At 43.6% G+C, this 12,610-nt stretch overlaps 2 protein-coding genes across 2 annotated transcripts in view; one reads left to right on the top strand and one right to left on the bottom strand.

The window, feature by feature from the left end:
- The window catches only part of LOC133346474 (E3 ubiquitin-protein ligase arkadia-A-like), a 36,422-nt gene extending 30,878 nt beyond the window's left edge, over positions 1-5,544 (top strand). The window contains exons 11-16 of the mRNA XM_061558085.1: positions 623-748; positions 1,467-1,602; positions 1,954-2,034; positions 2,159-2,254; positions 2,786-2,892; positions 3,858-5,544. Of these exons, the coding sequence (XP_061414069.1) occupies positions 623-748; positions 1,467-1,602; positions 1,954-2,034; positions 2,159-2,254; positions 2,786-2,892; positions 3,858-3,975 (664 nt within the window). The 3' untranslated portion in view covers positions 3,976-5,544. The remainder of the gene's footprint in view (positions 1-622; positions 749-1,466; positions 1,603-1,953; positions 2,035-2,158; positions 2,255-2,785; positions 2,893-3,857) is intronic.
- Positions 5,545-5,659: 115 nt separating this feature from the next.
- LOC133346473 (lipoxygenase homology domain-containing protein 1-like) overlaps positions 5,660-12,610 on the bottom strand; it is a 121,404-nt gene continuing 114,453 nt past the window's right edge. The window contains 2 exon segments of the mRNA XM_061558084.1: positions 5,660-6,797; positions 11,468-11,783. Coding sequence (XP_061414068.1) covers positions 6,630-6,797; positions 11,468-11,783 — 484 coding nt within the window. The 3' untranslated portion in view covers positions 5,660-6,629.

Below are 12,610 nucleotides of genomic sequence, written 5' to 3'. Positions count from 1 at the left end.
TATTTTTGTTTTACGTTAACCCCACCGTTGGAGAGCCAAGCGCACGACCACACACAAACCCACCATTTTTGACTTATATTTTTAGAAGATTACTGCCATCTGTCCACCCCACCTCACAGTTCAGTAGGTTAGGAGTAACTTGGAAAATTCCAAAATGTTTGTTATAAACCAACCACGCCCTCAAAATTCGAGATTACAGGCGTGCAAAGTATTTCTGAACATAAGCTCATGTCTCTATATTTGTAATGCATTGCTCTCCTAGCTGAGCCACCATGCATGTGTGTTTATATGCGATCATTACACTGCACTGCCGTAAGAGTGACCTGAGTTTGATTTTCAGGAATGCATGTCAGCGGTACATGGTATTTTAGCCTGGACTATGAATACCCTGCATTTATTGGTCTGCAATTAGTACTTGGAGCAGTGTAACAATTATGAAGGCCACATATGTTAGCTGGGCATAGTGCTGGCTAACCAAGGTTTCCACGGGCAATGCCAGGCATTGTAGGTGCAAGCTTAAACAACACTCCTCTTGTGGTCTAAACAAGAGATTTTTTTTGTTTTTTAATGCATGCGTGATGTTTATTTCATATGTACACTTTGTTCTCTTTATCCTTTGCAGTCGTGTGCATGAGCGGCCTCCCCCGCACCCTCACCGCATGCACCCCAACTATGGCCATGGCCAGCATATCCACGTGCCCCAAACCATGGCCAGCCAGGCACGGCCTCCTCCTGACCTTCTCACCTGGTAAGTGACTCTCTTAACTTCTCATCGCCATACATTCATGGCCATAAGCCAAACAGTAAAGGAAGTCGGTCCCTTTTACTGCGTGCTGTTGGTGCATGCTTGTCACATTGGTCGCATGTTCCTTAAATGCACAACACTCGTGCAAATATTATATATTCTAGTTTTTAGTGCCAATTGATGTTTAAATGCATAGTGTCCCATGGCTCGTGTTGTGTGCAAAACCTACGTTTGGCTCGCAGGCGTCTGGGTTGTGCGTTTAAAATTAATTTAGCTTTCTAACATTTTTTTCTAACCATGGACTGAAAATCTAATTATGACAATTACTGTTAACATATGGTCTACATATTGGATATGTGTTACTAGCCAGTTCCCATGAGTCAAATGTGTTTTATTGAAATGTAAATCTGGCTGGATAGAATTGGTTGAGCCCTTGACTCAATCAGATGGTTACAAATTCTAATCCCTGTCAGGGTTGACTTAGCTCAACATCCCTGAGGGAGTTATCAACCCGTCGGGGGTTAATACAGCTTTCTGGGAAGCGAGCAATGGTTGGTCCTACACATCGTGACCCGTATCATGGAAATGTGGATTTTCCTTCACTGGCTCAGGACCACCAAATGAAAAGAATGCTGAATTGTTGTTTCTATCCTGCATGGATCAACTGACTTTTGATGTGATGTGGCATAGTTTCCTGGAACACTGTTTCTCTCGCTTGCAGGGATGTTGCGGTGGAGCAGGGCAGTGCAGGGCAGGCCCCCTTCCCTCAGGGCCATCCGATGAACCCCTACCTGCAGCATCATCGCCACGGAGCACTGCGACTCCACCACTTCCCCGGCCGCCTCACCCTGCCCGTGGTATGCACTCGCATACCATGCAGGGACACGTGTGTGTGCGCCTGCTTATGTGCACATGAGGCATACATGTGTTTGCAAACGAAAATAAATGCGCTCGGTGGTAGAAGTTTAAATGTACACATTTATGATCGGAGTGAACCTGTGTGGCATGCGAATGATGTGTGCGATCGGAGCGGAGGCGATTAGAGTGGTAAAACATTGTTGCGTCGATGCATGTGATGCACCAAAACTTGTAAGTGATGGGTTGTTGCCACAATCTGTTTTAAAAAGAAGTGTGTTTTGACACTTAGCAAGGGCTCTTCGGTGCAGGTGTCAGAATTAAAAGTGTTCAATCCGTTTCCCTTTGCGCAGGCAATGCCCGACATGTCGGGCTATGCTTCTCACGTCCCGCTCATCCCCCGCAACATACAGGGATTGTTCTTCAGAGCAGAGGTATGCACCTTTCTACACGCGCCACAGTTATCCTCACGGGCCAGACATATGGTAGGATGCAAGCGCTCTTGGCCCTGCCGTGTTACAGGTGCTCACTGTGCTTCAATTGTGTACCCAAATACAGGACCTGCTGCAGCTGGAGGAGAGGCTGGGAAACGTGAATCGCGGAGCTTCCCAGAGCACCATCGAGAGGCACACCTATCCTCACAAATACAAAAAGGTGACCGTGAACAACACTATGTCCGTCAAAGGTTTAAACGATGGTCTTGACGAAATGTTCTTGCTGTGGTCCTCTGTTGCGAGGTTACATGGATGCTCAACAACTAGTTGACCAATATAAAAAGTTGACCAAGTGAAACCTGTCAAAAAAATGTTTGTTTGAGAGGAGTGTGCACAGTATAGCGTATTATGCCATTTTGGATGTTAGAATGTGTCTAATATAGCAGTCTACTAAGTAGGAAAAAACATGACCTGTAGCCCTTTAACACCCAACAAAGCTTCCATACCACTCATGTGTTTTTTTACATGTAACTTAATTATTTTAAACTTAACAACTTGGTCTGTGCACTGCATCCTGATTCGCATTCGAGTAACTGCGTAGATTTGCACTGTCTAAACTGGAAGACTAAACTCCCAGGGGTAATTTTATTTTGCGGCCTTAAAAAAAAAAGCACAGTCGTGGTTGTATTAGAAAGGCATGCAATGGAGCTGGTTCAGTTTTAACTTTGTTGTGCCTGTGGCTCTGCTGCAGAGGAAGAGTTTGGAGAAGGAAGGTGATGATGAGGGTGGAGCTGATGATGAGAATGAGGAGAAGTGCACCATCTGCTTGTCTGTTTTGGAAGAAGAGGAAGATGTCAGGTAAGGAGATGCCTTTCACTCTGATATTCCTAAAGAGGGAGGAAACCCGGTGATAACATTTGCTTATTTTATAATCTACAAAAGGAAGCATTCATAATATCGCTGTGTTTTTTAGATACACTTTTTGGCGATACTGCGTTGACAGTGGTGCACAAGCACACATAAAAAAGCTTAACAGTTCGTCAATAACACTCTGCCTTACAATGAAAAATAGATAATCGCCAATGTTTCAGCTATTGGCCCTTCATATCACGTAAAAAAAATATTAGTTGTTTTGACAGTCATTCTCATTTCTATGTTTGCTGTGCTCAATTGTATTTGCCATCAAAAGTCTAATGGGTACAATAATTAATGTGTTTTGCCATATACAACAGTTTTCCCTTTGGTTCTGTCTTCAGACAAAATGTTGGTTGGATAGTATTTATGTATGTTGAACTACTTTCGCACCGTACATAGCCAACCGTGCTAATCGGAAGTGCAGGGGAAGACGACAAACTAAACACAAAAAACTGTTGTAAATAAATTAGTTTTCAACCTGGACTATTTGAAAGTGCATAGCTCCAGTGGCTTCCTAATATGGAAAGGAAGAGTGTTCCAGACAGCCGAAGAAGTGAATTTGAAGGCGCGCAATGCAGTAACCTTTGTTCAAAAATTTTCTTGCTGTGGTTTTCACACCTGATGATGAATTCTTGTGTTGCAATCGAAACGTCGTGAGAATTTTATTGTTTTATTTTTATTATTTTATTATATCCCTTCTACGTGACTTTACGGAAAGAACCAAGAATATAAATGCAGTGACCGTCTTTGTTCGATGACTAGCCGTTGTTTTTGTATTTATCCAGCTGATAGCTGTTAATGCAGACTTTCGATAGAAACGTGTGTACCTGTGGTAAGGAGAGACGAGGCATTTTTACAGGTTTTTTTACTTGCAATTTAACGCTGTTTTCCCGTGCTCTTTCTGGCAGACGTCTCCCTTGCATGCACCTGTTTCATCAGGTGTGCGTGGACCAGTGGCTCACCACTAACAAGAAGTGTCCCATCTGCCGCGTGGACATTGAAGCTCAGCTTGCCACCGACAGCTAAAAATGGGCGCACAACTACTTGCTGCCAGTGTGTGGCTTGTAGATCCCAGAACCTTAACACTGTCAACAATTCTTCCTCATTAAACACGTGTTCGTCTCCGAAGCTCAATGCAATAATATGTTTTTATGAAGCTAGTTTGCGTCCCTCTGTTGGACCGACCGACTTTCCACAACCCGTAGCGCTGCCTCCAGTGTTTGAACGCGTCACCAGAGTGGTTGTGCTCTCCAGCAGGCCGGCGAGTCACGCCGCAGCACACGCTTTGCTCCCCCGTCCCGTGTCTGTGTGAAATTGGCAGCGTCACGAATTTCCATGGTGTGTGACGTGGAAAGGCAGTGCTTGTACCCCAAAATGTTGCTGCTACGGCCAGCAGGCGGTTAATGTTTTTAAAAGCATTAGCAGGAGCACAAAATTGCCTTTTTTGCTGCTGTTTCGAGCAAGCTTGATGTATTTAGCAAAGATTACGACCATGTGATCCTCAGGGCCCCATAGTTGGCCTGCAACTCCTCTGCATTGCCTGTCATATCGGCATCCTGTCTTTTCAGTGGTCTGCCGAAGCTCTGGCCTCATCCCTATCTCCAGCCAAGCGCGGCCAAAGATGCTGAGAACCAAACACCCATAAAGTGACTAACTGGTGATTGTAATCCATGAGCGGTGTGGCATTTATTATTGTGGCCAGTTAATGCACACGCCTCCCGAAGAGAGAGGCACACACCGCTCCAACAACCACGAGTGGCCTAGTGCTGTGGGTGTCCATGTTCATGACTCGCGTCTGCTTCTGCAAAGGCCGGTCATGCTTCTTAATCGCTCAACGCTTTTACAAAACGCACATTTTGCTCTTTTTTTCTGTCAAGCCAATGGGTGATGTTTAAAGGGGGGGCACTTCTCTGTGCAGAGTTGTGCCAACAGCAGCCAACGCTAAACTGTTCAAAGCTGTAGTTTATGTCCGTGTTTGCAGTTTTGCACAGATGCTATTTTGGTACTGTAACTGTGCTCATTTTACATAAAAGGGTTTTCAGCAACCATGCTGTTGGACTATTTGGGAATTGTTAGCCAGCTTTGTGGAAAGTGGGATTGCATGTTGGAAAAAAGTGGGGAATAAAAGGCAAGAGGAAGCAACCGTTTTTTTATTTAGTTCCCCCCCCCCCCCCACTTTTTATATATAAATGAAATGTTGCATTAAAGCTACTAACTCGCACGCTCACCCTTGGTGGTTTATTTATATAGATTCAACCTACACTAATGTCACTAAACGTTTCTTTTTGTGCAAGAGTAAACTGCATTAACTGCAAAGACCGTACGCAAGCCTTATCGATTGCATTGTATAACTGGGGTATCTGCTAATGTACGGGGCGAGTGCTGACTCGTGGAGGCAGGTGTGTATCATTTAGAGCTGTAGGTATATAGTGAGCAGATTTGTTACCTGGTTTAAGAAAAAGGCTATAACACTAAGCTGTGATTTCTAAATATTGCTTATAGTTGGAATTGAGAGTCTTATGTAAAGAGCTATATCTAATGTGTTTTGGGTTGGAAATTCACTTGGATGATCGATAATAAAGAATGTAACTGCTACGTTGTGGTTTTTCTCCTGTGTGTAATGTGGATTTTTATCAACAATTCACCAGTTCAAAAATGAAACTTCCAAGCGAGTTGAATGCAGTTCATGTTTCAAGTACTTTATATACATACGAGTACATTCATCATTTTTGTTCACAATCGTTTTTGCACGATTGTTACGCATACATACATACTACAGGAGTTCGAGGTATACGTTCGTGGCACGTTTAGCCTAAAATGTCAAACATTTCAGCTGACATTCACAAGACAGCGTTTTATAAAAGTGTACTGTTGGAATCCAAATATGTACAAACTACTGGATATAAAAATGTTCTGATGGATTTTCTTACATATGTTTCTTTCATAAGGCACAATACTTGGTGACATTTGGACGCCCGTAGATCCGTATAAGCAAACCTTTGTCGTAAAAAGTTAATTTCCTTCAATTACAAACTCTTGAACGTGTTATTTAGCATATTTTGTTTATACAGTTGAAAATGCATCAAACGTTAACCGAATCGTTTCTGCCCAGTCTCGCCTTGGAGTTGTAGCGCTCGACTGCGAATCAATGTGAGTTTGAAACCTATTTTGGAGTTGAATGGGCCAATCGGCCTTTAAGGATGAATTAGAAGTCAACAGGGGTCATATGGAGAAAAATTGGTTTGCAAAACTACAATTTGCATTTCAGCTTGTGCTCAAAATTAGGCATCTAATGACTCACAACGTCCACGCCACCCACAGCCATTTGAATTGCCATGATTTGGGATCACAATTTGAAAACTACAGATCTATAGATCTTGTTTTTTTATCGGTATTTTTTTTGTCCAGTTTAGCTTACATGTTACATTGGCATATCTTCTTGTGTTGTAGTTTTCATGCAATGCAAAAAATACTTTCTCGCACGCATTCGTTGCATTATCTGTATATGAATACATTTCTATCTGCTTGTGTATTGTTACATGCCTTCTCAAAGGCCGGTGCCATCACAACCCAGGATACAAAGGCAGACTACCATTTAATAACCGTTAACCCACATTGTGTTGAATATAGGGCCTATGCAATGTGTAGTTGAGCCATATCACAAGGACCATCTTGCTTGCTCAGTAGATGGGGAAGAGCTCCCGGCACGTCTGACGGTCTCCTCTCTTACGGTCGAGCCATTTGTTGCAGAAGAAGATGGTGCGGATGAGTGTGGATGTGTTGATGATCTCGATTCGGTCTAACAGCCACCCTGCGCTCAATCCGCTGTTGTCATGCTCGATTCGTACCTAGGGCGGCAAGGGTGATGGAAAACAAGAGTGACTCAAGCTCTTCGTACATTCGAACGGTGCTGTCTGGCCCGACCCCATCAAACGCAATACTTTATGTTTACAAGTTAAACAGGCGTGTGCTATTTTTACATTGCATACAATATCATAGGCATATCGTGATTAGGCTGTCAGGATGCGATGATTTGGGGTTGCCATTCTATTTCTTTTACATTGTGACGCGTGTAGGGCTAGTGACTGCAGGGTTGCATAAACCATTACATACAATGTGAATACAAATAATCGATTCCTGCATGCACAATGGTGTGACTAATCGATTTTAATTGAAACTGCATCAAAAAATGTACAGGTAACACTTCTGAACGAGGCCCCCCCACGCCCATATGCCTTGTAGGACATGGGGGAGGTCGGTGTGGGTTTGTGAAGGCTGTGAGCACACGTGGAAGCATAGAAAGTACCGTACAGTGGGTGTTCTGGACTCGTCTGCAGCCCACCACGTAAAACCACAGCGCTATACAACAGCCTGACGTGCATGATCGTGGTTGCCCATCTAAGCACTTTCCAAGCTCATCCCCTGCAAAGCTGCTGAGATGGGATGCATTCTGGATGATTTGCTAATAGGCCCATCGTCGTATGCCTTGCAACATATACTGCCTACTTCAAGTGCTTATTGATGGCTTGTCTAAATATGATGTCGGCATGGGATTGAACAGGTGGAAGTTAAAACGTGTCCGTATGAAATATGAGCTTTGGGTTACTGTACCAGTGTTTTCACATACAAAGTGCACGTCTGCACTGGTTGCCATTACTACCATCGGGAATAGTGTGCTCTATAAAAAGCACACCTGAGCAAGTGCATGGCAAATGGTCATTGGACAAGAGTAATGTGCTTTGTGTGCAAGTAGGATTGGGTAAGCATTGGTATGTATGAATGCATTCTGGTTAAGACACTGCTTACAGGATCTATTGGTGTGGCACTTATTCTCCATACACAACGACCAATTTAAAATGTAAAATAACTCGCATGCATAACATGATTCCATTCTATTTTGTGTCAAACACATTTTAAAATTCAATCCACTTTGCCCAATGTGTCGTTTAATCCCGAAATCAACGGTAAGCCAAATGAAGGACAAGGTTATGGCACGATTTCTGCCTGGTATTATACAAGAAAAAGCAATTAACGCCGCTAATGTTTAAGTGATGATATATTGGAAATTATTCAGGCGTCTGCTGTGACTTAGCGGTGGGATTTCAAATCTAATAGCAGCTTATGTGTGCTAGAAAAATGTTACCATCTTCTCTGAGCTGTAGTGAAAGCAGGAAAATGCCATATGGTCATTTCCTGACTTATCTTGATCATGATGCACGACCAAATATTCGGTCAAGTGCGAGCTTTCCACCATTGATATAGTATGCAGGGACGAGTGTTTAACGTGAGCTTACCACGAGTAATATGCCTCCAGAGTGCAGTATTGTGGATATTGCCGCCCCGCAGCAATTAGGAAAATTCACACTTATAGGTTTTTACCACATACTCCGCTGCAGCACAGCAAATGGGAAATGTGTCTCATGATACATTTATAGTGCGTTGTGTATAGTGTGTTTTGAAAATCCCAACGGGCCTTTTTTTGGGTCTCTGAAAGTGCTTGAACAAGCAATGGAATTACTCTTTGGTTCTTTCGGTAAGCAATGGAATGGCACTCATCTCAGTGGCAGCCCTGAGCCAGTCGATAAAAAAACACAAACCCATATAAGGGGCACCAGTATTTCCAGTGAGATGTGTTGACATACTGCCACGTTGGTTTTTGCGGTTGTGCCGTGTAGCTTGACAATGGGTTTTTGGAGTTGGAATGTGTGTTGTTTGGGATGATGCTTGACGTTTAATTCCAGTTCATCCATCATACCAAACAACACGACTTGATAAATCATCTAGCTGTACTTAATTTATTGGCCCAAAATAAATGATGGGCTGCATTTATGCTCAACTGGGATTTAAACTTGCAATCTTATGAATGTAAGTCATTCAAAGCAATATGCCTTCTAGCCAGATATTACTACACAGCATATATGTGTGATAAGCAGCTAATCTGTATGTCTGGAAAACTCCTCGACTTCAATTTTAGTGAATGAGATGTCATACGAAAGTGTATGCAGTTTAAAAGAATGAGGCTTAAATTCCTCCCAAAAATTGGCATTCGTCCACATTATTCTGCTTAATAGCCCTGGTGCTGCGTATCTGCTATAACAGTCTGTGTACCATAGTCTCGTTTTAAAATCATACAACGGGGCTGAGCTGATGATGATCAATAGGTTTCCAACGTCTGCAATATCAGGGTCTAACCTACATACACGTGTGTCCGGAGAACTAGACCGTTCATACAATTGCAATGAATGAGGAGTAACTTGAAAGCGTATGATTAGTAGTTTATCCAAACTAGGTCAACATTACAAAAATATTTCACCTTTGAACAGATAAATATGCCCATCGCCTCCAGTGTTGATTTACCACTTTACCATATACAATAGCCCCAGTGTGCAATGCGAGCCGCAATTTCAAAATGATATGTTGGATAGGCATACTTTTGTCCATATCTTTGCAACTATTACATTTGCCTCACTCATCTACTTTTTAACATGCTAAATATTGAGTTATTGTGATATAACAATTGTTATAGTGTAATTGCGCAATTTTAGTTGATCAAATTCATAAAAATTGCCGTGGGGTGAATGGACGTTCTAAAAGTAATTTATTTTCATCTCAATGGGGTGCCCCCTAGTCAAATATTTTTCTTTCAAATCTACTGTCAGATTTTCATAAATAAAAACATTGTCTCAGTGTCTGCGTTCGTGAAACGAACAGCTTTTCATTATCAGTACGAATGCAATTTTGAGTATGCGCCTAAATTATATATTTATTATTCACAATGTCCAGCGGCATGGCGCTGTGACGCAATCATTACGGCTCCAAGTGAGGAGGACGCAAGTTAAAATCCTGTTTGGGGGGCTACTCGGCCCATCGTCTCTAAAGTCAATATAATGAGTACCACTTTGTAGGAAATTAACTTGATTGTCCCCTGGAGAATGTGGAATTTCCAACACTGGCCGAGGGCTGCCAATGGGCGGGGGGGGGGCACTGCCCCCAAATTTTAATCACTTTAACTAAAACTTGAAAATCACATGTGAAAATGAAAAGAATGAAAGCCTGAAATGGCCATTTTATTTGACTACACTGTAGTTTTCTCATTCTAACAAAAGATGTAATTGGTGCCGAGGCAGATCTGTAACCTAACAACCCTAACCATAACGGGGTTCATCACCCTATTACAATAAGAATCTGATGGATTAATAAGTCACCTTTTGCTTCGTCGAGCAATCCTTCATGCGCGTCCTCTTTATGGAATGGCTTCGGTGGGATTTTGTATTCTTGGAATTTGAGGATTATGTCGGCTCTAGTATACATTACTCTGGTTGGGTGGCACTGCAGTTAGCCGAATTCAAATCCCCGTCGGGGGACGACTTAGAGCCAGCCCATCATCCTTGCAATGACTATGAAACACTAAAATATGTACCACATTATGAAAGTCAACAGCGCTAAAACTATGGAGTTGTTTTCATTTATTTTATTTTTTACCTACGTGACTTTACCGGAAAAAAACAAAAGAGTATGAATCCTTGCAGTCACGAAAGCTTCAAATCTAGAATTATGGAGAGATTGTTCCCCAAATCCCAACCATCATGCAATTCTGAAAATTCCACCATTAACTTGGTACCAACAATTTGAGTTGATCACCGCCACATTGCTTGTTTGAGCAGGGAGACAACAATGAGTTAAATTATCGTGCTTGTGAGCATTTCGTTTTGTTTGCACTTCGTGATGTGCATGTGGTGCAATGGTGAGCACACTGAATTGCCACTCCAGAGATCGCCTGTTCAATCTCGCGGCACAGCACTTGCAACTGGCAAGTATCTAAAATCCATCCCGCCTGTCCTTCCAGCAGTATAAATGGGTACACCACCGTCGATTGTCAGATCGCATGTGGTGTGGTAAATCGTGGTTACTCCCACTTCTTCCAATAAGTCTGGTCAGTGTGGAACAGTAGGTCAAATCTTCTTGGTTCTTTCGGTAAAGTCACGTAGAAGGGAAGTAATAAAATAATAATATAATATAATAATATAATAGTAGGTCAAATGTCCTATACAGGGGCCCTCTAGAGCTCCCTCTACTGGAGGCATTTCCACCAGCAATTGCGTGTGCAAACAATGGCAGGACTGCACATTGACCTGATGATATGTCTTCTTGGTTCTTTCGGTAAAGTCACGTAAAAGGGAAGTAAATAAAATAATAAAAATAAAACATAATAAAATAATTCTCACGACGTTTCGGCCACAACGCAAGCAGCCGTCCTCAGGTGAAGAATCCCTGCAATCACCTGAGGACGGCTGCTTGCGTTGTGGCCGAAACGTCGTGAGAATTATTTTATTATGTTTTATTTTTATTATTTTACTACTTCCCTTCTACGTGACTTTCCCGAAAGAACCAAGCAGATGAATCCCTGCAGTCACGAACGCTTTAAATCGAAACTGATGATATGTCTCAGATGTCGTGGGCGGGGGCTGCGGTCGGTGCTAGGGCTCTGGGTGTGCGTCGGCGTCCTGGGCGTGCCTACCTTGTTGAGCTCCCCCAGGTCGAGCGCTTCCAGCATGAAGCGCGAGGTCTTGCCTCGCTCAAACAGGTTGCGGTATTTGTGCTTGAGCGCGCGGCGTCCCGAGTCGCCGCGCGTGCCGAACACGACGATGAAGACGTTGGCGTCGGTGCCGCACCCCTTCTCGCCGCCCGTCACCACCAGCACCTCGTACTTGACGGGAGCCAGGCCTCCGGTGCGGCTCGAGAAGCTCTCGATCTTGCGTCGGCATTCGAAGCTGCGGCCGCTCTCTTCGCGATTCGACGACAGCTCGATCTGCGCGTCGCACGGGAAGATGTACCTGCAGCGGCGCGGGGGAGATGAGTGGCGGCGCGTTTGCCGCTTGCACGCAGAGGTTCACGGTGGACGTGAAAAGATTCCGTGACGTTCAAATAAGATGAAGACACGTGTGCACTTTGTGTCGCGGTCCCAAAGCGTGCCCCGTGTTGGAAAATTACTTGCAAATTACTCGATTGGGGAAAACCACAAAGCAACGTCACCCCTCTCTATTCGCAGACCAAACCCGTGTGTGAAACAGCATTTGCGTAATAGCCTTGTGTGCGATAAGAATGGCGCGAATACAGCATCTTATTTTAGCGTGAAGTTGGGATTGTAGAAGCAGAGCATTCGACCTGTGGTAGTCTACATTTAGGTAGGTAGGTAGTTTGCGGATTCCTGGAACAAATTACCAGATGAGTCCTCCTCTCAGGCCCTCTCAGTGAGGGGGGAAACTGCCCCACCTGCTCTCACCCCCACCTATCTACGGCCCTGATTAAGACTAACTTGCTTTCATTGGTGACCTGGAAGAAAATACCAAATGTAAAGAATTTCCATGCCCAAACAAGCATTGGGTGGTGCTGATCTCCATTGGTGACCCCTCAATCGGTTCTATAATTTCCACTATCCAATGACAGGGACCAGTCTATATATTTAGGCAAAACCACTGTTCATTTCCCATCGAGTGGTGATCTTTAAATTTTCGAGTCGACCCCCAACTTGGAAATTGAACTCGCAACCTTTTGATTGCGTATTCGTATACCCATACATGACAGGACGTGACATTTACACTTGAAACAAATATACTTTAGCCAGCGTGGTGATGAGCACGGGGGGGGGGCCTGCTAGTAG

This window comes from Lethenteron reissneri, chromosome 24 (assembly GCF_015708825.2).
Source record: "Lethenteron reissneri isolate LAM-NWPU_2019-01 chromosome 24, ASM1570882v1, whole genome shotgun sequence".
Classification (NCBI taxonomy): Eukaryota; Metazoa; Chordata; class Hyperoartia; order Petromyzontiformes; family Petromyzontidae; genus Lethenteron; species Lethenteron reissneri.
This window is presented reverse-complemented; position numbering and strand designations above follow the sequence as displayed.